This window comes from Rhipicephalus microplus, chromosome 10 (assembly GCF_043290135.1).
Source record: "Rhipicephalus microplus isolate Deutch F79 chromosome 10, USDA_Rmic, whole genome shotgun sequence".
Taxonomy (NCBI): Eukaryota; Metazoa; Arthropoda; class Arachnida; order Ixodida; family Ixodidae; genus Rhipicephalus; species Rhipicephalus microplus.
Window position 1 is genome coordinate 41,095,902 of NC_134709.1, and position 27,798 is coordinate 41,123,699.

Genomic DNA, 27,798 nt, shown 5'->3' on the forward strand with positions numbered 1-27,798 from the left:
AAAGAAAAAGGCAGCAGTCAGCCCAACAAAACGCTGAGAAGTGACGACGGCAATCGTTAGACCCCGATTGAAAATACTACCAGAGAATACTAAGGAACAGAATAGACAAGGGCAGCTGCGAGAAGACCTCGAAGCGATGGACGCACCGGTCGGTATATGAGAGGTACGTGCGAACGCTTGGTTTGAGCGCGAGGTTCTATCTATGAAGTTTGGGTATCTGTGTCGTGCTTGTGGCTGCATTTACTGAAGCTTTTGCGCACACAGCGCGAATACACAAACTAAAGATTCACAGGGACCAGTGCATACTATAACATGTTGATAGACTGCGGTGGTCCTTGTGAATCTTTCGTTTGTATCGTCGTGTTATGTGCACAGAAGTTTCAGTATGCAGCCACACCAATCATAGTTCACCTTCCCGTATTATTTCAGTGTCTGTGACTGTACGTGGTTTAACTCTAACCTATGTGCGCTGAGAATCAACGTTGAAGTAACCTAGCATCACTTACATAAATGCTAGCAACGACCTAGAACCAACCTAGAAACGACCTGAACCACCTATAGCTAAGGCCCACAAACAATCTACAAGCAACCAGATTAGTCTTCAGAATCTTCCAGTTTCTATGTTTCAAGCCCAGCGTGGCTTAGAGGAAGCTCCGCCATTTTTATTTTCTTTTAGTCGTGTGCGCTGGAAATGCATCAAGATGCTATGTGTTATACAACCACACAAATATGCGTACTGTTTCATATACTTGATCGTATAGTCGTTACTGGTGTTAATCGTTGCATCATTGCGATGTCACCTGCTATAATCTCCTGGTCGACAGCTCGACCACCCTTGAAAGTTGTTGGTTTCAGGTCTGAATCCCGACTTAGGGTGCATTTTGGCGGTACTAGAGCCTTTCTTTTTTTATATATGCCCAAGAATTTCCACCGTAGCCTCGCGCTATCGACGAAATGGGGATGATTGCTTTCATTTTCTTGTAATACTGGTATAGGAAGTTAATAGTTAATTGCCATGAATATGCGCATATACGGCATATATACTTAACTCTGAAAGCAAGTAGTGCCTATTAGAGAAAAGGAGCCAGGTGGCACGACACTACTACACTGCACGAGACAAATATATATATATATATATATATATATATATATATATATATATATATATATATATATATATATATATATATATATATATATATATATTGTTTGTATCTCAACAAAATACTCATTTTTAAAAGAGAAACATTACTCGACTCCCTGATATTCAAGGGTGAATTCATAAAGTAGACATGTATCTTCGTTGATGGCTCTTTCGAAGAAGAGACGTCAGCGAACAAAGAACAGCTCTCTCTCTCGCTCAATTTCTCCTTTCCACTTTCTAAACATCGCGGCATCCTAGAGAGAAAAGTAACACGACGTGTTAGGCTAGAGGGATGGTCATGGCGAGGCACACGTAATGAACAATAAACTTATTAGCAGTAATAGGTGCAATACAGTGCTTAGATAACAAATGTAGCAGCAAGATAGGGTTATAACGAACAGTAGAGATCCCTGCCTTCGCCGTGCCGATAATCAAGTTATCAAAGTGGGCTTTGAAGCCCGGTCAAGTGTGACCCCTTTTATACGCTGGTCGTCCCAGTTTTTTCTTGGCCAGTGTTAGTCGCAGGAGAAAGTCAAGGGACGAATGTAGGTCAATCCAGTTATAACTTCGCGCGGAAAATAGCTTGGATAAATTCATTAGACTGGTCGAAACATTGAAGAAGACTACGCGATTAAGTGGTTACTGTATAATAATAAACAAGGAAAATTGGGCCCTATGGTGCCGAGAACGGAACCAGCATTGCCGAAACGGATGCTTGAGCGACAGAAAGGAAGACTATCCGAGAAGAACAAAGAAAACAACTATAAGCAGGTGAAAGAAGATGGCTCATATTCAAAACAGGGCAACATAAAGAAGGAATATCATCGTGAGTTGCAGAATCAAAAGAACAGTACCATGCTCAATATGATCCCTTCTTTGTACTTAGAGAGTGCTTCATTCGCGCAATCGCTCGACAAAAAAAAAAAAGGCATATCTGATAAGCAAACTACCCCAGTGAAATCAGCGGAGAAAACTTGAAGGTAAATATAATGCAACGAAACCCTTATTGACTGCGGATCTTCACCGGTATCCAGTCGCAGTGTGCCAGAAGTGTCGTTTAAGATAAGCAAAGGACGAACGAGAGGGCGCTATGTAAGCAAAGCAGGATAGGGGGCGCTCGGGAGGTTGGAAGAGGCGGTGTCACGGTGGGCGGAGTCGGGTGCATCGTGAAATTGCCCGTGAACGCGTCCTCTCGCGTGGTCCTCGCGCTTACTCGGCTTCTTGCAGTGAGGGGGTGCCACGTGTGCCCGCTGCCTATCTCCCTTCTCGAAATGCACAAACGACTTGTCGTCTACCGCTGCCTCACCGTATACCATGCTGTACTCCAGTCGGGGTAGAGTGGCGACGAAACAGAAAAGTTTTCACAATGTTGCCGGCAGCAATGAATGTGGTTATGGCGTGCGTGTGTGTGTGTCGGGGTGTAGCGAGCGACGAGCAACCCCTAGCGGAGGCGGCTTGACTTGAAAGAAACGCTCACACTTCAGCTGCGCATGAGTGCACGGAACTCACATGTGTGGGAAGGTCAGGCGCACTCTAAGCCGGCATCCGTTTATACGTCATGCTAGCTGCCAAAGAAACGCCTTGTTCGGGTGGCTACTTGGATGATTCCTAGAAGTTGCCAAGTAGACCGTGTTACTGTAACTTGTACACATTCGTTTGTTTCGGGAGTGCAACGTAGCTCCGTTACGATGGGCGAGCGCTGGCTGAGAATGCCGTGCTTCTGTAAAAGGGAAATAGTGCCTGAAGTGCGTCTCGTTGCACCGGAACACCAACGTTTGCTTTGAGGGCGGGATGATCTTGTACTGGAATCTGAAGGAGCCCTCCAGATCTACTTCCCTAAAAACGAAAGAAAGAAAACGAAACTCTGGAAACAAGTTCAGACGTTCCAACCTCGCAAGTGAACAAATTAATTAAATAATAATAGGGTTATTTAGATTTTCAAAGCGTTCTTTTGATGATAAGTCGATGGGGACCCGAGTCAAGTGTGTATTTCAGGCGCTCACCCAGAATCGAATTTCAGGAGGGAGGGGGGGAGGGCGAGGAGGCAAGGTCTTACAGTTCGAAACAAAATCTTTCTATGGGAAAAAGAGAGAAGTTGCCCGCGAATATAGAAGGCGCCAAATTCTTAGAACAAAATGGAATGTAACACAAGTGGCGACTAAAGCCGCGATTGAAAGCACTGCGTTAATGGCCGACAGGACGAACTTCAAAAAAAAAGGGGGGGGGGGAGGAATTTTCTGATTCTTTTTTTTTTGCCTACCCGCCTGGTGTATGTGATTGCGCTTGTATATATATCCTTTACTTCCCTAGCATGAATTCTTTTCGAAAATTTTGCAAGCATCGTTAAGCTTTCACATGTCAAGCTTCTCGCTCTCTATGGGAACAAGAAGGCTCCCTTTGTTTCTCCGCTAGATATTCATGGCGGCTTGCCTTGGCAGCATGTCATCTTCAAGTCCGAAGGCGCGGGTTTGATTCCGCTCGCACGCACGGCCACACGAACGCACAGACACACACGTCCACACGCTCATACACATGCAAACACGCACATCTATCTATCTATCTATCTATCTATCTATCTATCTATCTATCTATCTATCTATCTATCTATCTATCTATCTATCTATCTATCTATCTATCTATCTATCTATCTATCTATCTATCTATCTATCGCACACACAGTCGACCCATATGCACACTGCGTAAACAGTGTCCCTTCTTGTCCCCTTTTTGCGGGCGCACTGAAGCGGCGGTGTCGCCGTCAAATGCCGGCTTCCGATTGAAGAGGGGCGCAGTTTTCTTAGAGTTGCTTCTCTCGTCTCAAGTGGGAGCATAGCGTGTGTACATAGGGAGGCATGCAAACATTTCCGTTACGTGACTTCGATAGCGGCGCGTACTGGAACGAAGCCTGTATAGCGACGCCGTGACGCGGGTTACAATAGAAGCTCGTCTTTTCAGCCTGCGCTGTGAGCGGCGCACGAGACTTTTCAAGTGAAAAACAGCTTCGAGTGCTGTAGCTGACAACCCCCCTTCCTTCCCCCGCTTTCGAACACCCTTCAAGCCAGGCGTGCCGCCAAACAAATGTGGTGTTTGTTTAAGCGAATGGTGCGGTTCTTTCGCTGCATAAAATGAAAAAAAAAAAAATCGCGTTACCAATTGCTTTTTACAGCAAAGCTGTTATGCTCAAAGTTTAGCGTGTGTCGTAGATAAAAAAAATTATCTTCGTGAGCCGGCACATGCTCTCCTTATCCTCCACTTGGCTCCCAGAGCACGTGCAGCCATTTGTCCCGCGTGGGATGCAGTAACTCTGATGGAGAAGAGAGCGAGTGCAGAAAGATAGAAATTCTTGGCGAGCCGAGATTAGGATCCGCCTAACCCCGTGTCGAACGTGAGCGTCGTATAACCACTTGGCTATCGTGGCAGGCTAGACGAAATCAGCACTGCCTAGTATTGCGAGAAATTGGGGCGGAGAATCGAAGTTGAGGAGGAAAGTTGCGAGAGCGAGGAGAAGGGGGGAGTAAATCGTAGCACGGAAGGACAAAGCAAGTGAGAAAAAGAGAGAACGAGATGGGAGAAAAAGAAGCAGGAAATAGAGAAAGAAAGAACTAAAAGAAAAGCAAAAGAAAGATTGAAAGAGCGAGAAAAGGGGAATCATATGGAGACGGAGAAAGAAACACATAGATAGAAATCGACACACAAAAATATTGTACAGCATGTCGAAGGAGTGAATGATGATGAGTGGGGCGAAGCGTCCGTCCGTCTGTGTGTCCATCCGTCCGTGCTTCCAATAGTCCATCCATCTGTCTGTCTTAATATACGAAATTCGCAACTATATGAAACCCACTAACGCCATCTAGCTATGTTATTTTCAATGACATATACACACAACGTCATCTATTGAGCAATCCACAAACTAGAGGTACCTATATACCACTACTACTACTACTACTACTACTACTACTACTACTACTACTACTACTACTACTACTACTACTACTATTACTACTACTACTACTACTACTACTACTACTACTACTACTACTACTACTACTACTACTACTACTACTACTACTACTACTACTACAGTGGCGGGGATGACCCACAGCCTAAGGAGCGTCTCTCCTAAAAGAAAGCAGGCATTCTATGTGTAGTATGGTATATAGCAGGAACGTAGCCAGAAATATTTTGTCGGAAGGGTTGGTGGGGAGGAACAACCATACTTTACGCGTGTTCGTGCCTGCGTTCGTATGCGTGCGTGTGTGTATAAGCAAGCAGAATTCAAAATTTTTTGGGAAATTAGAACTGCCAACTCCCAAACCTTCTTCGCTACGCCCATGATGTATATGTAGGGCTGGAAAATAGAGAGGTGACAGGGCAAAAGCATAGTAAAGCTATGACCAGCTAGGTGGCCACAAGGTCTACTGCGATCCAGCCTTGCGTGACTTTGTGAAAGCTGCGCTAAATTTGATGATATATGCTCGCGCGCACGTTTTGTGTAATTGGCTTCAGTTGAATTGCATGAGAGTAAAAGCATGGTGCATGCATTCTGGAAAAAGTGTGTTTAACCAAAAAAATGCACTCGAACATTTATAATAATGCAAATAAAGTATCTTTAGTACGCCTTCGCTGTGTATGTTTAGAACAAATGTGCGGCGATTTAGAGCACGACGTACTCTGCTATGAGAGTGCAGCAAGCTATCTCAGTTTTGGGAAGCAGCATGTGTGTTTTGAAAAAAATCATTCAACGACTTAGAATACTTTCTGTAGTACTACGGCAACACAGTGCACCTTTCAAAATACAACGGTGACACTCACCACCCAGGTATTTTATTTTTTGCTGGTTTCTGTGTGTAAACAAATGTCGGACGATTTAGAGTACGATTTACTCTACTATAGGAGAGCAATGAGCTGTCCAGTTACCATCAGCAGATGTGTGTTTAGGAAAAGTGTTTACGATTTAGAGTACCACCGGGTTCTTTACTATGAGAGAGCAAAAAGCCGTCCTGGATCCTGTTCCTCCTGACGAAAGTTCCACGCTTGGAGAAAGTGGTTTACAATTCAGAGTATTTCGTACTCTACTACGGGATAGGAGGAAGCAGTCCCGCAAAGAACCTGAGTCCTGTGTTTGCAAAAAGTGGTTAATGATTCAGAGTATTTGGTGCTCTATATGGAAGAGCAATGAGGTCGTGTTTTTAGAAAAAAAAAATCACAGCATATCTACGGAGTGAATGATGATGAGTATAGGGCGAAGCGTCCGTCCATCCGTGCGTCCGGATGGTCGGACATAGGCTCGAACACGTGGATGGACGTCCATGCGTTCCGGCTTACGTTCGTCCGCTGTCTGTCCGTCCATGCTTCCGTCCATACGTGCTTCCACCCATCCGTCCGTCCATTTGTCCATCCGGGCTTCTATCTATCAGTCTGGACGCACGGATGGACGGACACATGGACGGATGTACGCTTCGCCCCACTCTTCATCATTCACTCCATGGATATGCTGTAAAAATCACCTACCCCATCTTGTTACATTATTCCCGAGGACACATACACACAACGCCATATATTGATATTGAGTATGTCATAATCCAGAGGTGGCTACATACTACGTACAGAGGTGGGAACAACCCACGGACAGAAAAGCTTCACCGCTAAATGTTGTTAACGATTTAGAGTAATTGGCACTCCACTATTGGAAAACACAAAGCCATCCCGCGGGCCCACATGGATATCCGGAAGTGAAAGGGTGTTTTAAAAAGCGGTTAACGATTTAGAGGACTAGGTACGCTGCTATGGGAGAGCACAAGGCCGTCCCGTGAGCCCCACACTTGGGGTTCTGTGAAGCTCGACCCAAAGCGAGCGGCGGGAGCGTTTACCGCAAGTTTTACATCCCTGGCACTTCATATTAGCGAGGCTTAAACAGGCCGCCCCGGAGCTTATCACTGGGTTAATTTCGAGGCTTCGTCAAGCTCTTTGTGTTCGTTACGCATTGAACGACGTCACTAACGGCGCAGCCAATTCCACATTTCTCTTTCTATTTATCTTTTACAATTTCTACGCTCGCTCCTCTCTTCTACATTCTAAGTGAGTCATCGCTTAGTAGTGGGGCTTTCCCCAATGCTACGCTATAAATACCCGCTACGAGTTTCTGTCTGCAGTGTGCGGTCGAATTCTCGCTTCGCCTAACCAGATACATCTTCACTGTGAAAGAAATCACGCGAAGAAAAAAACTTGGCAGCATATCCATGGAGTGAATGATTGAGAGTGGGGTGAAGCATTCTTCCATCCATTCGTTCTTGCTTCCGTCCATCCATGCGTCCGTCTGTGTGACCGTTCAAGCGTCCACCCGCCCGTCCGTGCGTCTGAGCCTGCGTTCGTCCTTGCATCCGCCCCTGCGTCCGTTCATGCGTCCATCCATGCATCTGTCTGTGTGTCCGTTCGTCCATATATTCAACAGTCCAAGTACCACCATCTCGCATCTTTTAATCATATATTCCCTATATAGAAGCACCGCCATCCAGCAGACATTTTAAGGACTAAACAAGAGGTGGCACACGCACACTTTCTTACGGCTTGCGCTTCGGGTCTACTTCCCACTGTTAGCCACCTCGAATTCATGGTATATACTAGTTCACTGTATTCATGGCACTGCACCCCAACGCTTGCTAAACCTTTCTAAAACCGAGGAGATTATGCCCAGCGAGTATAACGTAGCAACCCTTTCTTGTCATATAGTGCTCAATGTACATGCCAATGGCTGCTAAGGGGGAATGAGAGAAAGGAGAATTCGGCTTTTACTTTCTTACGGCTTGCGCTTCGTATCCACTTCCCACCTTTAACCACCTCGAGCTCATTCATGGTATATACTTGTTCACTGTATTCATGGCACTGCGGCTCAACCCTCGCTGAACCTTTCCAAAACTAAGGAGGTTACACCCAGCGAGTATAACGTAGCAGTCCTTTCTTGTCAGATAGGGCTCAATGTACATGCCAATGGCTGCTAATGGAAATCGCAGCATGCGCTTCACTAAAAGCCCGATGCTCCTGTCTCTCATTCCCCCTTAGCAGCCATCGGCATGTACATTGAGCACTATCTTTTATTGTTCAACAACGCACAGAAGAAATCTCTCACCGGCGCCACCTTGGAGGTCAAAATGTCATACATGTTACACACTACAATGGCTACGAGGGATGAACAAGTGCCGCTGTAAGAAGCTTCGCCCCTAAAACGTGCAATTTCAAGTCGAAAGCAGTTAAGCGCTTGCGTCCGTCTGTCCCTCCGTCCGTACCCTGGCACGATGCCAGGAGGCGGCGGGGACCGCCAACGGACACCGGTCGTTTCAGCAGCGCCTCGCGTCGGCTAGCGTAATGTCGTTGTGCCCCGCGTACCCAATCACGCAAGAAGGGAGACGCGCGCATAGCGTTCCATTCCGAAAGAACCCGTGTCGATGGGCACGGGCTTTCGCCCATTTACAAAGTCTCTTTCAATTTTTCGGTAGCCCAGTGTGTGAGAGCGGGTGCGCGCGCTTGTGTGTGTGCGTGTGTGTGTGTGTGTGTGTGTGTGTGTGTGTGTGTGTGTGTGTGTGTGTGTGTGTGTGTGTGTGTTTGTGTGTGTGTGTGTGTGTGTGTGTGTGTGTGTGTGTGTGTGTGTGTGTGTGTGTGTGTGTGTGTGTGTGTGTGTGTGTGTGTGTGTGTGTGTGTTTGTATGTGCGTGCGTGCAATGTGTCAAACAACACGTGCTGCGACTGCATGACAGGAAACAATCCAGCTTAATGCTGCGAGGCAGCTGGTCTTCAACCACCTGAAGGGCGAATGACAGGCACTGCAGCTTTAAAACTAACTTCCGATGAGGTGTAAACAAAAGGAACGCACACGCTTTGCTTTCCGTATGCTTTCGGTGTGTGTCTCAGTTCCCCTTTCCTTAAAACGTGAATTCTTGCGCACCTGTGCACTTCATAACACGGGCAACGTGAAGGCAGAACCACTTGCTAGGCAAATGAGTGACCTAGTCGCAACAATCACCGCTGAACCTACAGTTATTGGTTCATTCGTGTGAAAAAGAGGTGTAATGCAAACAGTAGGTTATAACGCCCTATTATTGTGCAATCCATGTTATGAGTTAAACTCACTTAATAGTTCCTTATTGTGCATATTAACTTAATAAGCATATCTTCATAAGTTCTTTTTTTTTGTCGTTTTGCGATGCAGGTATATAACGAAAGCCTCCTTGTTCGCCACGTGTTCGCCTAATACGACTCGTTCGAGGGTGAGTGCCATCTTCCTGGTCTTTTTTTTCGTGTAAGGACGTCCGTATGTGACACCACGGTAACCTAAAAAAACATGGCGGTGTGTGGCGTCACTATGGCATTCTTATGCGACAGCATCCATCGGAGAAGGTCACATCAGCTTTTTCGCGGAGTCTCGCGAGATCTTACGAGAAGATTGCAAAACCTCGTGACCTCGCGAAATCTCGCGCAAGTCTCGCGCCGCGTATCGGTAACATTGCCAACTTAAGCTCTTGCTTTAACAAAAAAAAAAAAAAGGTGCAGAAACACACGTTCAGCGGCCACTCGAGGTGCTATCGACGAGGCATTCTGAGCTGCTTAACAACGTACCCATACGTGTTGCAATGCAATGCATCAAGCACACGCTGGCTAAGTCGGCCGACTCAACGTTTGTGTATAGATCAACGAGTTACCCCACGCCTGACGTCTCAAGTTGCAGCACAATTTCTGCACTGGGCGTTTCACAGAATTGGAAATCTTAGCCTACTTGGGTACCTAGCCTTCATTTTTTCTTTTGCCTCTTTACGGCCCCTTGTTTAGAGAAAAATAAATTCATTGCTTCTCTGATTTGGGAGACAACTGTACGTACTGCCGGTGTCAAATGCAACCTGAATAGCGGCAAGCATTAGCAATGGTTTGGCGCGAGCCGGCCAGTCATCCCCGTTGACAGGCGCACAGCACTCAGACTTGGTAGGACTGCGCATGTCCACGGTGATGACTGCACGGCGCGCATGACACCATTGCTAGTGCTTGCCGCTGCTAGGGTTTCATTTGACACCGATAGTACGTCGCACTGTTTACTCAAGTGCAACAGCGTTACATTTCAGCGTCGTGTCGTGAGGACCCACTGCACGCAAAGGAAAACATAAGTACATTTGGTTAACTGTTGCGAGCTCAAATACGAAAAGCTCTGCTCTCGCGATGCATTCGTTGAATTACACTCACGCCAGCAGTCGCTTGGGATTCGCCTTGCAGTAACCCCATTTGATTGTCTTATTCGTATTTGACCCCACTTATTATCTGTTATATTCACTCGACATAACCTTACTTCTCCAAGCCACCTCACCCCCACCCCCTTTTATGCTGTTTGAGTCCCCTCGTGGTGGTTTTAGTTCGTCCAGGGTCGTACCATATCTTGCTAGCATTCGTGTTCTCACCATCATATTCACTTTTTTTTTACGTTAGTCACCGGGATGCCATCGATGCAATCTCGGAAGCCACAGAAATTGAAGGTGAGCTTGTTCCCACCATCATATTTACTTTTTTTTTACGTTAGAAGTCGCCGGGATGCGATCGATGCAATCTCGGAGGCCACAGAAAATGAAGGCGAACTTTGCATGCTTGCCGCCAGATGGCATGGTTGACTAAAGGACAAGAAAGAACAATGTAGAATCTTACTTATGTCTGGTCATACGATTGCGTTCCGGCCCTAGTGCCACGTCGCCACTGCCATTTGGCAGTCTTTTCCGGCGCTACTGATTTTTATATGCGCCGACATTGTTGCTTTCAGTGAGAGTTAAAGCTGAAAATGGATACCATAGTTCATGTGCACTTTTAGTTCTACTGCGGTACACTAGGGAAGGAATTAATTCAAACAAACGTCGCCACACACTTTTTTGCGTCATTAAAATATCGGTGGTGTTAGGTTGTTACTTTTATTGTAAACTGCGGCCTTATTCTATAAATTGCGGGCTGCTTTTTTGTGTTTTTTTTTTGCTCGATGTTGATGACTGGTCAGTTGTTGACCGGGAGACAAGTCACTGCCATAGCGTCCAGCAGGATGAGTTGTTAGCAGTTGTTGACATGTTCATGACAGTTCATAAAATCTTTTTCTTGACTTCTGATGAATTCCAAGGGACAGTAGCCGAAATTTTTGTTCCCACGCAGTAGCACGTGCAGTATCACCCCGTTGTGAACATCGCGCTAAGTTCTCCCACGCAAGTCAGCTGGTGTGGCAGTTGAGCAGTTGCCACGTGAGTCCATGGCAAGTGTAATAATTTTTGTCCTCTTAGTAAGGCCAGTTTTACGCGTAGAACATGTGAAGTAAGAGATGCCAATGCGGTCAAGCCTGTGGTTGGTTCTGCAATCTATAGTTAGCGTTCTTTGCTCATCATTCTCTGCCCAATTTCGTCGAGTGCTGGACGAGAACATCTACCAATGATCTCGACTTTACCCTGTCGGGCGCAAGATGCTTCTGTGATATGCCAGTAATTTTTTTCACTCTTGATTTCTTCAATGTCATTCTTCGTTTTGCAGCCCACCTAACCATCAATCATTACTGACTCTTCTTCCCTTTAGTGGGTATTTAACCACTATTACTTATTCATTAAGTGATTACAGTAGTTGTCGAGGTTCCCCAGGCTAAGCATTGGACATCTGTCGACTGATATTTCGTCGCATCTAGTCGACCATTGGAACTCTTGTGACATATGACTCGGAATGAAACAACAGATGATAACAAGGCCTGTCGAAGTGGGTCCTTGCTGGTGCGTATATACGACGGCTTCGACTTTGAAGCTTTCTCTCGCTCCCCCATCGATCGCATATGGAGATTACGACTGTGCGGTATGGCAAGGCAGTTCAGTGCTCTACAAACGAGGCTCACCTGACCACAATCATCAGCAGCAACCAGAGCCTACGCAATCCTCACTTGCCAGATTCTGCACAATAATAAGCTGAAACTTTAGCACACGTTGGCGCATGGAAAGCACCTGTGTCAGTTCTGATCATCAGCGATCTCGTTACGTTTCTGTGCCTTTCTGGCAATCAGTGACAAAAAAAAGAGGACAACTCCTACGGTGCTTAAGCGATTCCACTAGTCTCTGAACTTAGACTTTATGGACGCTGGCAGCGGTATGATGTGCGATATGACGTTGACGAGGCAGAAGGAGCCCACGAATGCGAAGCACAGTCCGAAGTTGAGCCAGTACTGGACGTCCACTTCGGCCTGTCCGCGTCCCATGCGATACTTGTGGCCCAGGTAGTGCGACCCATTGACGAAGAAGCAGCGGCCACTGTCCACGTTGGGGCCGCAAGTGCTGCCGTTGAGCGATGGCAGGTTCTCAAGCCCCGGGTGCATTTCCAGTTCGTTCTGCTGCACAAAAGCTGCCGCGTACCGCTGCAAATAAAAGGAGCAATAGAGAGATAACGTTCATTAGAAGGTGGAGGAATGCGCCCTAGTGCTTAATATACAATGCTACTTCAGATGGAAAGTTGAGGGGTCTTAAGAAGAAAGAAAGGAACAGGAGAGAAAGGAAAGGCAGGAAAATCCCACACTTGGCGTAGGAAGCTAAGTTTAGTATGACTAGGAGCATGAATATAAAAAACTTCATCGTCAAATAATTCTTAAAACAATGTATAATACCTGCATTCGGGCAGTTACCTGGAAGTCAGCCGCGTTCTCTTGTGGCGTTCGCCTTTGAGAACTATTTCCTGGGCGTCTATTCTTCTGACATCAACTTATAGTGCCAGCAACAGCATGACAGAAATATCAGACGATAGTGAGTTAGGTGCATGTTGGTTTCGTCCTCAACTAGTGTCAGCCCGTGCAGTTAAGTCTGAGTACTCGCTGTCATAACGATGTTGTTAGCTTGGCATACTGACATTGTAAATTTTCGTTAGTCATATAACAAGAAAATATTAAACCATAAGCATTCTAGGGCTGTTTTTCTCGGTGCAGAGTATCTCCACAAACCCATAAGGTAAGGTGTTATGGTTCACGAGAGTACTTGGTGTTTTATAAACGCATAAATGACAAAGCTCTATTACTGTGTAAAGCAAAAAGTAAAGTAAGAATCTGTAGAAGGTAAACACATCACGTAGTCGGCTCGGAAAAAACGGGATGCAAAGCACAGTTGCTGAAACAAACAACCAAGTTATACAATCGGTGCACAATGGCAGGCTCCCTGAGTTTCTGCATTGAGTAACTAAACAGGCTTCCATTGACTGACGCTGATTAAGTTATCTGTAATAATGGCTAATGCTTGCCAAATTATATTGATTGTCAGTCAGTACTGCCGTCTGCTTGTTAGTTCGTACGACTGATTGATTGATTGATATGTAAATTTTAACGTCCCAAAACCACCATATGATAATGAGAGACGCCGTATTGGAGGGCACCGGAAATTTCGACTACCTGGGGTTCTTTAACGTGCAACAAAATCTGAGCACACGGGCCTACAGCATTTCCGCCTCCATCGAAAATTCAGCCACCGCGGCCGGCATTCGATCCCGCGACCTGTGGTTCAGCAGCCGAGTATCTTAGCCACTCGACCACCGCGGCGGGTTCGTACGACTGCGAACATTCTTTTATGTACTATCTGAAAATCTCCCAGTATATGCATTTCTGCTGTATTTGTTATCACTTCTTCTTGCGCGTTCGGGTAAGAGCGTATGCTGTTGATAGGCTCACCTGTAAGGTGGCGTACGTGAGATAGTACGTCCAGTCTGGCAGTACGACCAGGCTTCGCACGGTGCCGGAGGCCAGTGCCGCGCACAGCGACAGTATGCAGGCGGACCACCGGAACGCGGAGAAGGAGCTTCGCACCACCATCATCAGGGCGACGGTCTGCTGCTCAGCGAGGGCGTACAGGCACCACATCACGCCGCTGAAGGTGGCCCACCGCTGCCAGTCGGCACGTAGACCTGTGCCGCTGCGATTCGAATGAAATCAATGGTCAGCTTGTGTTCGTTTGCACAATGAAGTCATACTATTTTCGGAGAAGCAATCAACGCCCGGAAAGTTTTTCAACCTCTTCAGCGCTGCATTGACAACATTGCGGCGAGCGAAAAAAAGATAAGAATCCGGCGTAGATAGCTAGTCTTCCGAGATACTGATGATACTGAGCACAGCTCCTATGAACATAAAATGCTGGAATAGAAGCAAGAGGCTATGATTTGTTCTTTCTCTAGGACTGCGTCAGCAAAGGCAACTGCATAAGTCTGCTCCACCAAAGTACTAAGTAGCTTAGCGGTCAAGCCAGACAACGCCTCCTCTCAACGCCTTTCACACTAGTTGCTTTATTGGTATTACGCTTTCAGTTTCGCCGGCAAGCTGAGAACGTGCGTCACGGCGTGGACCTGACGCCACGAAATGAGGCACTCAAATAAAAAAGAAAAAAACGAAAAGGAACCCCGGGTGTTTTGAGTGTAGTAGCCCGGGCAATACAACTACACCCACGTGGTACGATACAGTCTGCAGCCTACGTGTCTGTCAGGATATCCTCTGCCTTATCGAGCCCTTTGGCTGGTCTTTGTAATGTGTGCGCAGTCAGGTGGAGGTGTTGCAACGTGTGCCCAGTCGGGTGGAGGTGTAGTATTCTGTGTGTGCGTTCGGTTAGGGTTAGAGAAACGCCGTTTTTTTTTCTCTCTGCCCACTCACGCGTAGATGATGGTAGCACCGGCGAAGACACTGATGAGGCTCAGCGGGATGCTGAACAGCGTGTGGGTGAAGACGAACAGCGGGCCTCGGTATTTGCCTTCCCTGCTCTCCTGGTAGTACCGCGTCCTGTGAGGGGCGTCTGAAAGAGCAACATCACGGTCAGGTTGCGTTATTTCCGCCAGTTCGTAACCTTCCAACAACTTCACAAAATAAAGAGAAATTATTTGCGTTTAAAGATTTCTTATATGTGAGGCACGAAGATGTAAAAAATTAAACGATAATATTATTGCACGAATGAAAAGAAAAGCTGCAAAGCGAGAGGTCGTTCGTTTGATGCCCCGTTATGAAACTTTTCGTGGTCGTTTTTTTTTCTTTGCAATCCTTCTGTTTATATTTTACTACGTCATATCCGTGACGAAATTACATCATTGGAACCGTTGTGGACACCGGCATAAAACACTTGCGTGTAAAAAAGAGAGACAGAGAAAGAATGAAGAAAGAAACATGAGACACGGATTAATAAACGGCGTCCAATCTCTCATCCAACAGTCTCTCATCGCTAGAAGTTTTCGGCTGCCAGCGCCATCCTGGGCGGAGACTCCAGGTTGAATTAAGGGTCGGAATGGCCCTTTCTCAGCCTCCTCAGGATATGTTTAAATAAAGTCAACCTCTCTCTCTCTCATCCGGACCTTGTCTGCATCATTTTGCATTGTACGTTATACTTGTTCACCATGATAAAAGTAGCGCAGAATAAATTACAACCAGCTACGTCATTGCGAAATCCGAGTGCTTCATACCTAAAACAAAAGCACTGATCTGATGCGAAGCAATGACAATTGGATCGCCTATGAAACAGCAACTACCAAAGCAGACTATTCAATGTCATTTTCGCTCTTTGCGGAATTCGTCCCATAAGCCTTGTGTCATAAGAGGCCTTAGTCGGGCCGAGTCAACTCTACTTTACATAGCATGAACAAAATCGCCATACACTCCAGCATGGTCACTTAAAGTAGTTGGCACTGGCTCCTCGCCGTGCACTAAATGCAATGAAGTCGGGGATACCCTGTCCTATACATCTGGTCTTGTAAGCGTTTATGCTTTGAAAGGGAGAGATTAATTAACAGTATGAAGAAAGTAGGGATTCCCTGTGGATTCTATCAAGACATTGCGTTTCCGGTAGGTGTGCAGTTGATGCAAAAGCAAGTGATTAACACACTATTACGTTTTATACGAGAGACAAGATTAAGCAATGTATGGTGAGCTGAACTACATGGAAAGAGTCGCTCAGGCAGAGCAATTGCCGGCCAGCTCTGCCAGGCTAACCCGACCTGTGGCAACATCATCACCACCACCAATGCCCAAAACAATGAATTTTCATACTCAGCTCTATACAGATGCTCCGACATACTTATGAAAGATGCTTGCACAATGGTAGGTATGCTTAAACCATCTATGCATTGACGCAGTTATACATCAATGAAAGTGTTAACATTTCGTGTTCCTTTTATAATTGGCTATTATGGGCGCTCTAAGTTAAAAAGAACACATCAAAATAGTAAATGGCATCGAAATTTATCAGTGTATTCTTTTCGTGTTAAGCATTCGTTTTGCCGAACTATACAAAACTTATAGTCGTTTTAGCCAATGGAAAAGCTACTGTAATTCATGCATTTGATTTTGCGCACCTGTATCTGAATTTTGGTGTAATAATTCAATGTGACGGTTGCAGATAGAAAACTAATTCATAATAAACTCGGAAATGCTAGCCTAACAGATGCAAGGCGAGGTCAATCAGAAGGGAGTACCTGACTAACTGCACTGCTGGTACAGGGAAATGTATAAAGACAATGGACGAGGCAACGTTAGAGTGGCAGGACAGCCGATGCACATTAAAATTAATTAGAAGTTACCTTTTAACGAGAGAAGGACGTGATAGTGGTCGTCGGACTGTTGGGATAAGTTGGACGAACTATTGAAAACGCCGAAACACGGGCCGTATAGGTTCCTTAGTGTAACCGTGGCCACCGCCATCAAAGGGAGAGGTATACTGGGTGTATACTAGGTGTATACCGAGGATAGGAGTCGGTGGTGGGCGCGAAATTACCCGTGACCGTGGCGCTAAATGCTGGCGAGAGATGGCACGCTCGAGCTTACGCTCGTACACGTGGTAAATGGATGAGGAGAGTGAGTAGGCGAGGGGGGTGCATGAAAGGCGCGCTTCCTTGCTCGCTCCCGTTCTCTCGTTGTTGGGCCTAAAAGACAAGTACGACTTGTGTTCCCTCTCGGGGCCCCGGTAGCGCTGTTTCGAAAGGCGTTGCCGCCTCGCTCATATGTCAGTATCCTCTCCGAGAGATGACCGCGCACGGAAGCGTAACGCAAGCGGTGGTGGCGGCGGGAAACTTCAAAACGACTATCCGCGTGCTTTTACCGCTTCGTCCGGGCCGGGCTGTACGCGTGAACGTACGCTGTACGTCCTCTTCTAAGAGCGAACCAAAAGAAACACAAGTCGTGCTCTTAATGTTCGGCCTCCTTTTAAAGCGATCCTCGCCGTCAAAACAAACGCCCCGTTTGTTTTCAATTCGGGAAGGACGGAAGCTAAAGACTCGTCTTTTTGAGAGTCGCCAAGCCGCGGCGTTTAAGCGCGGCATGTGCGATTGCAACGAGTCGTTTTACTGGGCTCCGAGAAAGTATTAAGAGAAATGTAAATCTGTACGACAGCACTGGGCGGTAAAGACCGGATGCGGTACGGTCGACCAATCAGGGGGCGTAGCCCATCCTACAAAAAAAAAATAGATATTATAGTCTCGACAAATTTGGACGCGAACGATTTCGCGCAAGCACGCGTATACCGCATTGCGCCGCGAATTAATCGTGGCACCAAAATGGCGGCCTCTTTTATTCGCGCGAAAACGCTCCGCCCTACTTCCAAAACTAACAATGTGGGAAAGTTTGAGGGAATAAGCGATTTTTTTTTCTTTACGAATGAGAGGAGCCTTGTTTTAGAAAAACCGACGTGACCCAATTGAATACGAATTTTCTCGCTTTATTGGAAGCCAGTTATTACTATACATTTTTTTTTATCGCGCCGCATAGCCTGCTTGCGCTCCTCTAGCTCGATTCTAATGAATAGCTTGATGTCAGTGCCGACAAGGAAAAGAAAAATGACGACTTGACGGAGATATATGAAACGTTTAGGCCGAGCCATTTCTATCACTAACAGATCAGTCTTCGCGCTGCTTTTCAAATAAGTACATATTTAAAAGGAGCCAGACAGGGTTAAATAAAAATAAATAAAACGTGACTCGTTTGAGAATTGGTGACGAATGTAAACGCGCAGTTTTTCCATCTGGTTTCATTTCGCGAAACGCGAGACCTGACCTATTTAGGAGACGTGTGGTTGAAAAAAAGGAGGGTTGACAGATGTACATTCGTTTCCATGCACCCGTTTTTTTTTTAAATTCTTGTACAAATTAACAGCTCTCGCAACCACAGATGAATAAGACATGCGCTGTCAGTTATTTCGGCTTGTAATTTTGTTGACATAACGCGTTCTAAATTATTCAATGTTATGGCGCATGAATGAGCGGCGATATGAGGCTGTCACAACCGGCGGCTCTTTTGGAGCATGATTTATGCATCGCTAACTCAAACGCGGAAAACCCTTGCGAAAGAGCGTAATATGTCACGGTTAACCCATTAAGGTTAAGAGGATTTCCGGATGGTGAATCACGGGCAATTTGTACCGTACGCGAGTGCCTATTAGCTACGTACGTAATAAATAGGTCTTTGCTTCGCCTTTTCGAGACGGGCATTCTGAAAATAATTTCGGATTGGCCGCGCGCAGACGTGATTCTTTTGTTCTGAGACATTCGTCGATTCCCAGGCTTACCCGCACACTGGCCACCTGAAAGTTCGCGTGGAAAAAGCTGAATATATCGTTCTCGCGTAGCGCAGCGTGCAATGGCTGGAATTCATAGCGCATAATAATAGAAGCACAGCACCCTGAGAACTTTGTGCGTCCTTATTGATTAAGAGTTGGCCCTTCAATGTATTCAGTATCATGTTTCTGTGGCGAGAACTGCGCCCACTTCATAATTATCATGTATTTATAACAGCTCCAATCAAGAAAGTAGTATGTATATAAGATATATATATATATATATATATATATATATATATATATATATATATATATATATATATATATATATATATATATATATATATATATATATATATATATATATATATATATATATATATATATATATATATATATATATATATACGTCATCCTTCGACGTTCCGCACCAATTTCAAAAGTCAGCTGCGGCGAGATTGATTTTGTGCCTGTGCCGTCGTCTTTGGATAAAGGTAGAGACTATCAGCTATTGTCGATAATGGCCTCGCTCCCGGAAAATTGATCCTACCTTCCGGCAGAGTTTACTGACTGCAATACCCTGCTTACTTTTCTTTATTACTATAGCCTACCGTGAGAGTTTAGCACGAAACGTGTGGCGCTAATAAACTCCACGGTGCGCGTTCGACTCCGGTCAGGGCAGGCTCCATTTCGACGGCAGTAAAAATGAAAAAAAAAAAAGACCACCTTGCTTAGACCTAACTGCGGTATAAACGCCAGGTGGCCGAAATTGAAGCAGAACCCCCTTTTCAACGTGCCTCATAATCACGTGGTGGCATTGGTACAATTCATCAGCCGCAGATGTGTTCTTTCTTTCTTTCTTTCTTTCTTTCTTTCTTTCTTTCTTTCTTTCTTTCTTTCTTTCTTTCTTTCTTTCTTTCTTTCTTTCTTTCTTTCTTTCTTTCTTTCTTTCTTTCTTTCTTTCTTTCTTCAGATCTTTCTTTTTCTTTCTGTCTTTTCTTCTTTCTTTCTTTCCTTCTCTTTTTTTTCTTCTCTCTTTCTGTCTTTCTTCCAGGCAGTCGTCCCAAAGAACCGTTCTTAAATGAATTTTCGGAGGAGCAAGTTTACCATTCACCATCGTTAGAATACTTTAACAAAATCGGACTTGACAAACAATACTCAAAACCGAGTACGCTACCCCAGTCCTCCCTATCTGCAAAAAAAAAAATAGACTAATCTTTAATAATATGAACTTTCAGTGATAAATTATTCTAACGTGTACATTCTCACGCGTAGATTATGACACTAACAAAGAGAAAGAGGCGTGCATGTGTGGTGTGTTCAATAGATAGATAGATAGATAGATAGATAGATAGATAGATAGATAGATAGATAGATAGATAGATAGATAGATAGATAGATAGATAGATAGATAGATAGATAGATAGATAGATAGATAGATAGATAGATAGATAGATAGATAGATAGATAGATAGATAGATAGATAGATAGATAGATAGATAGATATTCTCATTTTTCGGCTTCTATAACAAAAAAAGCACAGTTCGTCGAGAACTTCTAAACATAAGAAACGTCACAATGTTCTCCCGTCCTGTTTCCTCACCTTTTTACCAGGCTTTTATCACCACAGTGTTTGTATCGATGTTTCATTACTCTGCGCTCACTTTCAGGAACCGCAATGCTATTGACGGGCCATGGATTCCCATTAGCTTTAATATTCCTGCTGCTAGAAGTGGTGCGGGGAACTTCGCGTCAAAGTTTCTAAGCTTAGAGAAGGTTTCTCGTAGCTTCCACGTCGACTCTGTTTTCTGGAAGCCTCGCAGTCCCTTTTTGGGGACGTAGATAGTTAGTCGCCTTGAATTAATTGTGTCAGCGACGTTAGGAAAGTTTATCGCCTCGTTAGCGCTTTACCCCGAAGGTATTAAAGTGCCGTAATTAATCGCTGCTACTAATAACACATTTCGAAACAATTTTTAATGCATGCACGACAGCAGCTTTTACTAGGAAATTACAAACTTAGAACGTCATATTGTTTTTTCAATATTGGGTTTTTGTGTGAGTGTTACGTCATGATCGTCGGCTCGCTGCATCTGATTGTAATCGGGACCTGTAGAGTAAAGGTAATAAAGATTTTAATAAACAATACGGATCTCTCCGTCATATGAATCGGTATAACACTGAGGCGAAACCTGCCTTCACAAAAGCAGTTGTTCGTTCATTGTGTGTATCAGAGCTTGTAGAATGTTTGGTGGTGTTTGAGAGCATTGTTTGACGTAAATGCTTCCACAATAACCTAATGGCATATCTCTATCACGGTGACTAATGCCCACGATAATTGTATAGCCGTTGTGGCATCTGAAAATTGTCTACCTATTCCCGGACACAGCCCGTGCACCGCGAGTTCCATTGAAAGATGGCATGAATAAGCACACAATGAATACCGGTACGCGATATGCCCTTGTTCAATGAGTCGTTGATTAGAGAAAGAAACAGCACGGTGTGCGCTGCCGAGTAATAAGGCAACTCACACCTGCTCTCATGCATGAACTGGTATAACTATCAGTTAAAGCGCACGAAACCTTAAAGCGTTAAAGCGCTTGTCCTCTCTTCCTGTCTGGTTTCGTGCGCTTTAACTGATAGTTATACCATGCATATCCAACTAGCCTAACTTTCGATTCTGATGCATGAACTACCACACTGTGCTTAATCGTAACTTGAGCCGTGAACTAGTGAAAGTGTTCCTCTTCTTGCTGATTCCTGTCTCACTCCACCATGGCAAGACGTTCTCCCGTTGACATTATTGCTGCCTGTTTGCCGTTGTTATTGATTCTTCGACGACGAACCCACACACACTAACGTAAAGCGAAAGTCAAAGCACTTTACTACGTCTAGATTGACACTTCGATGCTAGCATGGTCTGCGTGTCTCGATGGCATCAAAATGCTTCAACTGCGTCGTCGCCTAAGAACTCACGATCGCCGCTCATTAGCGTCATGACGCCGTACTTCGCTCCGCCGCCTGGAGATGGTGGTACCGCCCCACCCCGCCTTCTTTCTTGCTCATCCGTTAGCGCGCATTTCGCCAACGTCATATCCGTGACGGCAATATGTCAGTTATTCTTTGTGGACACCGGCCATAAAGCACTTTTGTGCCATAACAGTTAAAACGATATTCGATCAATGAATTGTTGCTGCTTAGCGACCTCTCTTTAGAGACGCGTTGTTGTCAGTAACTGGCCAGTTATTTATTTTTTATTTATTTATTTACAGATACTGCAACCCCAATAAGGGATTTTCGCAGGATGCGATGCAAACATATGATACGACTAGTAGGACGAAAAAACAACTAAATCAAAAGGGAAAAACTAATTGCGGTACAAATACGATGCAAATATAGAATAAAATACGCTTCAGGTACCTTTAAAACAACGCATCAAGTAAAATTGTTCACAACGAAAAAGAAATTACGCAAGTTACACAATATGGGACACAAACGAGGTCAGGGATGGCTGCAACACCACGTCATTTTGACAGTTGAATCCATTCGCTTATGACACTGGGGGGAAAAAAGGACGACTTAAAGCAGCTGCTACGGATAGTGAAGGCGGTGATTGTTAGTGCATGTCTTGTAGCATGACCTATCAAAAATCAGATGATCTCGGCAATATCTACGCTGTAGTGTTCCTTCATTAGCTGAAACAAAAATTTGCTGAGAACACATTTTTGTTGCGTCAAGATTGGTAGATTGGCTCTCTTTACCAAGGCTGCCGTCGAGGTGCATTCAAAGCCGTTGTATATATGTCGAACCAGCCGCCTTGGAATGCTTGGTTGATTGACTGACTGACTGATTGATTGATTGATTGATTGATTGATTGATTGATTGATTGATTGATTGATTGATATGTGGAGTTTAACGTCCCAACACCACCATATGATTATGAGAGACACCTTAGTGGAGGACTCCGGAAATTTCGACAACCTGGGGTTCCTTAACGTGCACCCAAATCTGAGCACACGGGGCTAAAACATTTCCGCCTCCATCGTAAATGCAGCCGCCACAGCCGGGATTTGATCCCGCGACCTGGCCTTTGAATTCATTCTACTTTATCAATGTCCCTAAGAAAGATAAAATATATAAACTTATACCAACGCTGACAATTAATCGTCGGAAATGACATCTTACAATTTGCACGTAATTCGTATCCCGATGTTTTTTTTTCGGACGCTTAGAAGCATAAAAATTACTATAGACTCATAAGAAATAAAATAAAATGGTTTTGGCTCAGAGAATTGTCTAAAGAAAATGTGTAAGAGATAATGTGACGTATTCATTCTGCTCAGAGTTGACTGCGGCAGCTCGATTCATTGTGATGGGCTCAACTTTATGCACGCAAGATTCGCAGGTTGTGACCGTGACCAGGGTAGGGCGTTGATGCCCTGGCATTCGTGACATTATTTCCGTAACGGAAATGACATCAGTCTGTTGTCGAACCACGGCATCAAACAGTTTCATGATAAAAAAACATAATGTAAGTTTCAGGAAATTGACCTTATCGCTACTGCCGCAACACGAAAAAAAAAACGTGGCTTCGCACGCGCACTGTAATGCGCGAAATCAATTGTCAGCATTGCCTCAAATTCTATTATTAGGTTAAGTGACGCGAAGGTTCGCGTAGCAAACCTTGATCCGAACAATTAAATAGCCGTATTAACCTTTTCATAAACGCCTCCCTGGGCGCCGCCATAGCCCTCCTAGGGCTGTGCAAATTCGCGCGTCCCCTCGAAAATGCACTGACAACGCTGCGCCTTTAGCCTTTGTACTCCCCCGCACAGCCCATCACGGCGGTGTTTTTTTTTTTCCTTCCTGTGAAAAGGTGTATACTCACAGGTAAGCGCCGTGATGGCGGCAGATCCGAACGTGGCAGCCATAAAGCAGCTGATGAAGAGTCCATTACGGGTCAGGAAGCTCTGCTGGTATCCCGACAGCGGGAAGTAGAACAGCAACAGCACGGCGAACAGCACCGGCATCAGGACCAACCGCAACGCCAACTGGCCGAACGCTCGTCCGTTGCAGTTGAACGTCGAGGCCCACAGCCGCCTGCGATCGGGAGGCGATGTGCCGCACTTGCGTGAATACGTGGCGGTGGGATCATGCGTCTGGTTTAAGCGGCTGAAAAACAAAGTGGTGTTGGGTTCCAAGATGGAAATGCATGATAAGACGTATAGGCGCTTGGAGTCAATGAGGAACTGTGCTCTTCGTCCAGTCTTGACTCTTCAACGTCATTACTGAGAATGCGCTTTCTATATTCTGTCTTGCATACCGTATAACCGATGTATACGCGAGAGAATTAAGGGACCATTCTCAAGCCGCGATTGAGCTGCTTGTTTCTCTTCCCTTCAGCCATGTATTTCTGTATGAATGTCGGGAATCGAGTTCGACCAAGGCCTTGGCGGTCGTGCTTCGTTGGAGAGGAAACGCTGTAGGCTCATATAGTGTGCGAAAAAGACGCCGAAAGGTTGAGATTTTCCGGAGCCCTCCACCACAGCGTGCCTCAATCGTATCGCGGTTTTGTATCGTAGTATTTTTATTATTATTATTGCTATATGTGTGGTTCTACATTTGACAAGCTCGAACTGTCGAGACGGCCGTTTGTCACCTGAGTACTCGGCTTGTTGGTGCGACTGCCTGAACCAGGCCGTCGTACAAACTCCTCTGAAGATTACTACAAAGTCCTGACAAACTCCCGTGAAGTTTCTCAGAAGTGCTGGCAGGTTCCGGTGAACCAATCGACCATGCTGCTTGCTTTCTGCGAGCCGGTCAGTCAACAAACCTCATTGAGGTTCTAGGGAACTACAGAGCAGCAGTTGCGGATCCCGCCCACGTTGGGGCCAGAAGACCATGGTTCTCCAGCCGTTCGCGTGCCCCCTGGATAGTGTCTAGTTGTTCTTGGGGATCGCCGCTTTTGAAGGCATACTGCCTGTGCTCTTGTTCATTAAGAGACGCACGTTGTAGCGCAGAACACTGAAAGAGCATGTGTGCTTACAACACTCTTCATTGCACTCAAGGCTTTGTGGGTCGATGTCCAGAGCAAAACGGCTAAACCTTACTTTCTGTCACACAGGAAAGTATTGAAATACACGTGTTTACCAAACACGTCCTGGATAACTAGAACTCACACTTGTATGCTCTGGTTCACAACTAGACTGCGGTCGTGCAACAACATTCAACAGGCTACCCCAGCTAGCTTATGACATGCTTTCGTAGACTAGCTTGATATATCTTTGGGGCTATTAGTGTGACCTGTGTTTATCAAAGCACGTAACAACTGTGCGAAGAAACAATTGGACAAAAATTATCGTTAGTTTATATCAACGAGACCTTCAACAAACACAAAATATTATAACATAAAAGATGCTTCTCTTGTTTTTTCTTTGTTTGTGTGTGTGTTTGTGTTGGGTGCCTCTTTCGAGAAAGTTGACAGCGTCAAACAAACGTGACATTTCATGCGTGAAGTGCGTTTCTGGTGCTGCTCAAAGGCATTAATCCGCCAGAGACGAATCCTGAATATGACTGCTGAGTCTGTGGAAAGCTGCCTGAAGCATGTTTTCTGGCTGTCGGTGTTGTGCATAACCATAGTTACCTGAAGTCTCCAGTGGCGTTTGGGTGAAGGCTGGTTGTTTACGCTGCACCTCATACGATCGCGTACACTAGCCCGAGCTTTCTAGAAAATTCACTTCGCTCTGACTTTCGGCGAATCTGAAAAATACGTTGTTGATCGAGAGTTGAAAAGCTTTTCCGTGTTTTGAGACTAAATACCTAGATGTAGGAATGGGTAAATATTCAGGGCCCATCGAGTAATCGAGCGAATATTACAGTATTCGATTCCGCTTCGACGCGAATTTATATTATACAAAATTTTTCGAATAATTCGCAAAGAACGAATACATGTACGTATATTTGAGCGCTTGCAAACCTCTTGTGAAGGTGGTTTCAGTGCAGCGCATGTTTGATCTGCCGTTTCAAAGCTTTTAGAAGGGAGACTGTGGGAAGCTCAATTTTTTTTTCAACTGAGAAAAAAAAGAAGGTACTTTTCGCCATAGTGTCCTCTCAAGGAATACATAGGGGAACTTGCAACTTTTTGCAAGGTGTCAATGTTCTCCTGTAGTGAACGTTACCATGTTCACATACATTAGCTTGATTGATTGATATGCGGGGTTTAACGTCCCGAAACCGCCATATGATTATGAGAGACGTCGTAGTGGAGGGCTCCGGAAATTTCGACCACCTGGGGTTGTTTAACGTGCAGCCATATTCTGAGCACACGGGCCTACAGCATTTCCGCCTCCATCGGAAATGCAGCCGCCGCAGGCGGGGTTTGATCCCGCGACCTGCGGGTAAGCAGACGAGTACCCTAGCCACTAGACCACTGCGGCGGGGCACATGCATTAGCTTAGAATGTCATCTTTTGAAACACCGTTATCCCAGCGTGTTGTCAAGAAGAGCACCACTCAAATCTGTCGATGCAATCCTGGACTGACCAGGCGTCGCCGGCTAGTTGAACACACATCCAATGCCAAACGATCGAAAGTGTCAAAGCATACAAGCTACCGTGCCAGGAAAATAAGTGAAGAGATTGGCAACTAAGCTATCGGAAGGCGATTGAGAACTTCAATCGAAGTCAAGTCTAAAAAATTGGTTCCAAATCTGCTTGTTACACCGCAAACGTCGTCGAAATACGATAGTCTTGCGTCCGGAGAGAGTGAACAAAACATTTATTTGATGTTCTGCGCGAAAAAATTGGTGAACGATATTCTGCAGGCACTGCGTTAGAGTGCCTCGAGCGTGTAGCAGAGGGGAACGAGCGCATCGAGGGACGTTAGACACAAGTGCCACCTGGGAGTTATCTTCGAAAACGAAGGTGTGCAGCCAGCGGAGAAAGATGCGCGCCAGTCTCGGGGGTAATAAGGTGTAGAACGCAAAGCAACGGGCAGGTGGCACCACCATGACGTCGTATCAAAGCGTTGCAAACACCTTTTTGAGCATCGCGTTGCACTGTCAGCGCAGGGTGATTAAACGCTACATTCCTTAGAGTCACTTGTGTGTGCCCCTTCTAGTATAAAGGCCGACATACAAAACATTGAAGCGTTGTTGTGGCACCTCAGATATGCGCAATAATTGCTTTTTAATTGACAATCGCACAGCTATGAACGCTAAACCTTGAGCAATATTTGTGGGCGCTGCGGATGGGGTTGGCCGTTTGGTGCGGTTTGAGGTATCGTTAGGGTGGACAAACAGACAAATGTACAGCAGACAGACAGACAGACAGACAGACAGACAGACAGCCAGACAGACAGACAGACAGACAGACAGACAGACAGACAGACAGACAGACAGACAGACAGACAGACAGACAGGCAGGCAGACAGACAGACAGACAGACAGACCAAAATTTTTCCGTTGAAAGTCCCCAAGAAAGACTATTGTCTGTAAAAAGTAAGCACTCGAATCGACGTTAGACGTCCATACGACTCTTTGCAGTGCGTCTCCCGCTTTAACCTCAAGGAGTTCGTTAGGAACGCGCGACAATTTTTCCGGGAAGCGAACTGAATGGCCCGGTACGCTGTGATAGCAGGCAAGCTTTTCCACATGGCACTCCCGAAGCGAGTCGGTGAAAGCCTTAGGGCAAACAAAGTTTCCGAGTCCAGAATCGATCCCTTCTTTTCCTATACGATCCTGGGCTCGCCGTCGGGAAGTGCAAGCTTGTAGGCCTCCCCTTGGTAAAGGTTTTTCCAATTCCCAAATGGGAAGACGTCCCTCCAGGAATTTCGTTAAGTCACTTTACACGCAGTGCATACCGGTATAAAAAGTCGTGTGGGCGTCTAACGTTGATTCGAGCGCTTAGTTCTTGTTTAATCTTTACTTGGATTAAGTGCTCAATCGCCTTCCGAAAACTTATTTGCCTAATATCTTTACTTATTGTGCTGGCAGGGCAGCTTGTATGGTTTTGCTATGGCCGACTGTGAGTGTGGATCGACAATGATATTCAGTATTAGTCGGACATAGTTATCATGACGGTGTAATGGGGCCATTATTTCTTCTCATCATTATTTCTTTA

At 45.4% G+C, this 27,798-nt stretch overlaps 1 protein-coding gene across 2 annotated transcripts in view; it reads right to left on the minus strand.

The window, feature by feature from the left end:
- Positions 1 to 11,064: 11,064 nt before the first annotated feature.
- LOC119180555 (ATP-binding cassette sub-family G member 5) overlaps positions 11,065 to 27,798 on the minus strand; it is an 84,959-nt gene continuing 68,225 nt past the window's right edge. For both annotated transcript variants that reach the window (XM_037431656.2, XM_075875545.1), the window contains exons 8-11: positions 23,569 to 23,780; positions 14,804 to 14,942; positions 13,835 to 14,075; positions 11,065 to 12,541 (exon numbers count right to left, since the gene is read on the minus strand). In XM_037431656.2, coding sequence (XP_037287553.2) covers positions 12,239 to 12,541; positions 13,835 to 14,075; positions 14,804 to 14,942; positions 23,569 to 23,780 — 895 coding nt within the window. In that variant the 3' untranslated portion in view covers positions 11,065 to 12,238. The remainder of the gene's footprint in view (positions 12,542 to 13,834; positions 14,076 to 14,803; positions 14,943 to 23,568; positions 23,781 to 27,798) is intronic.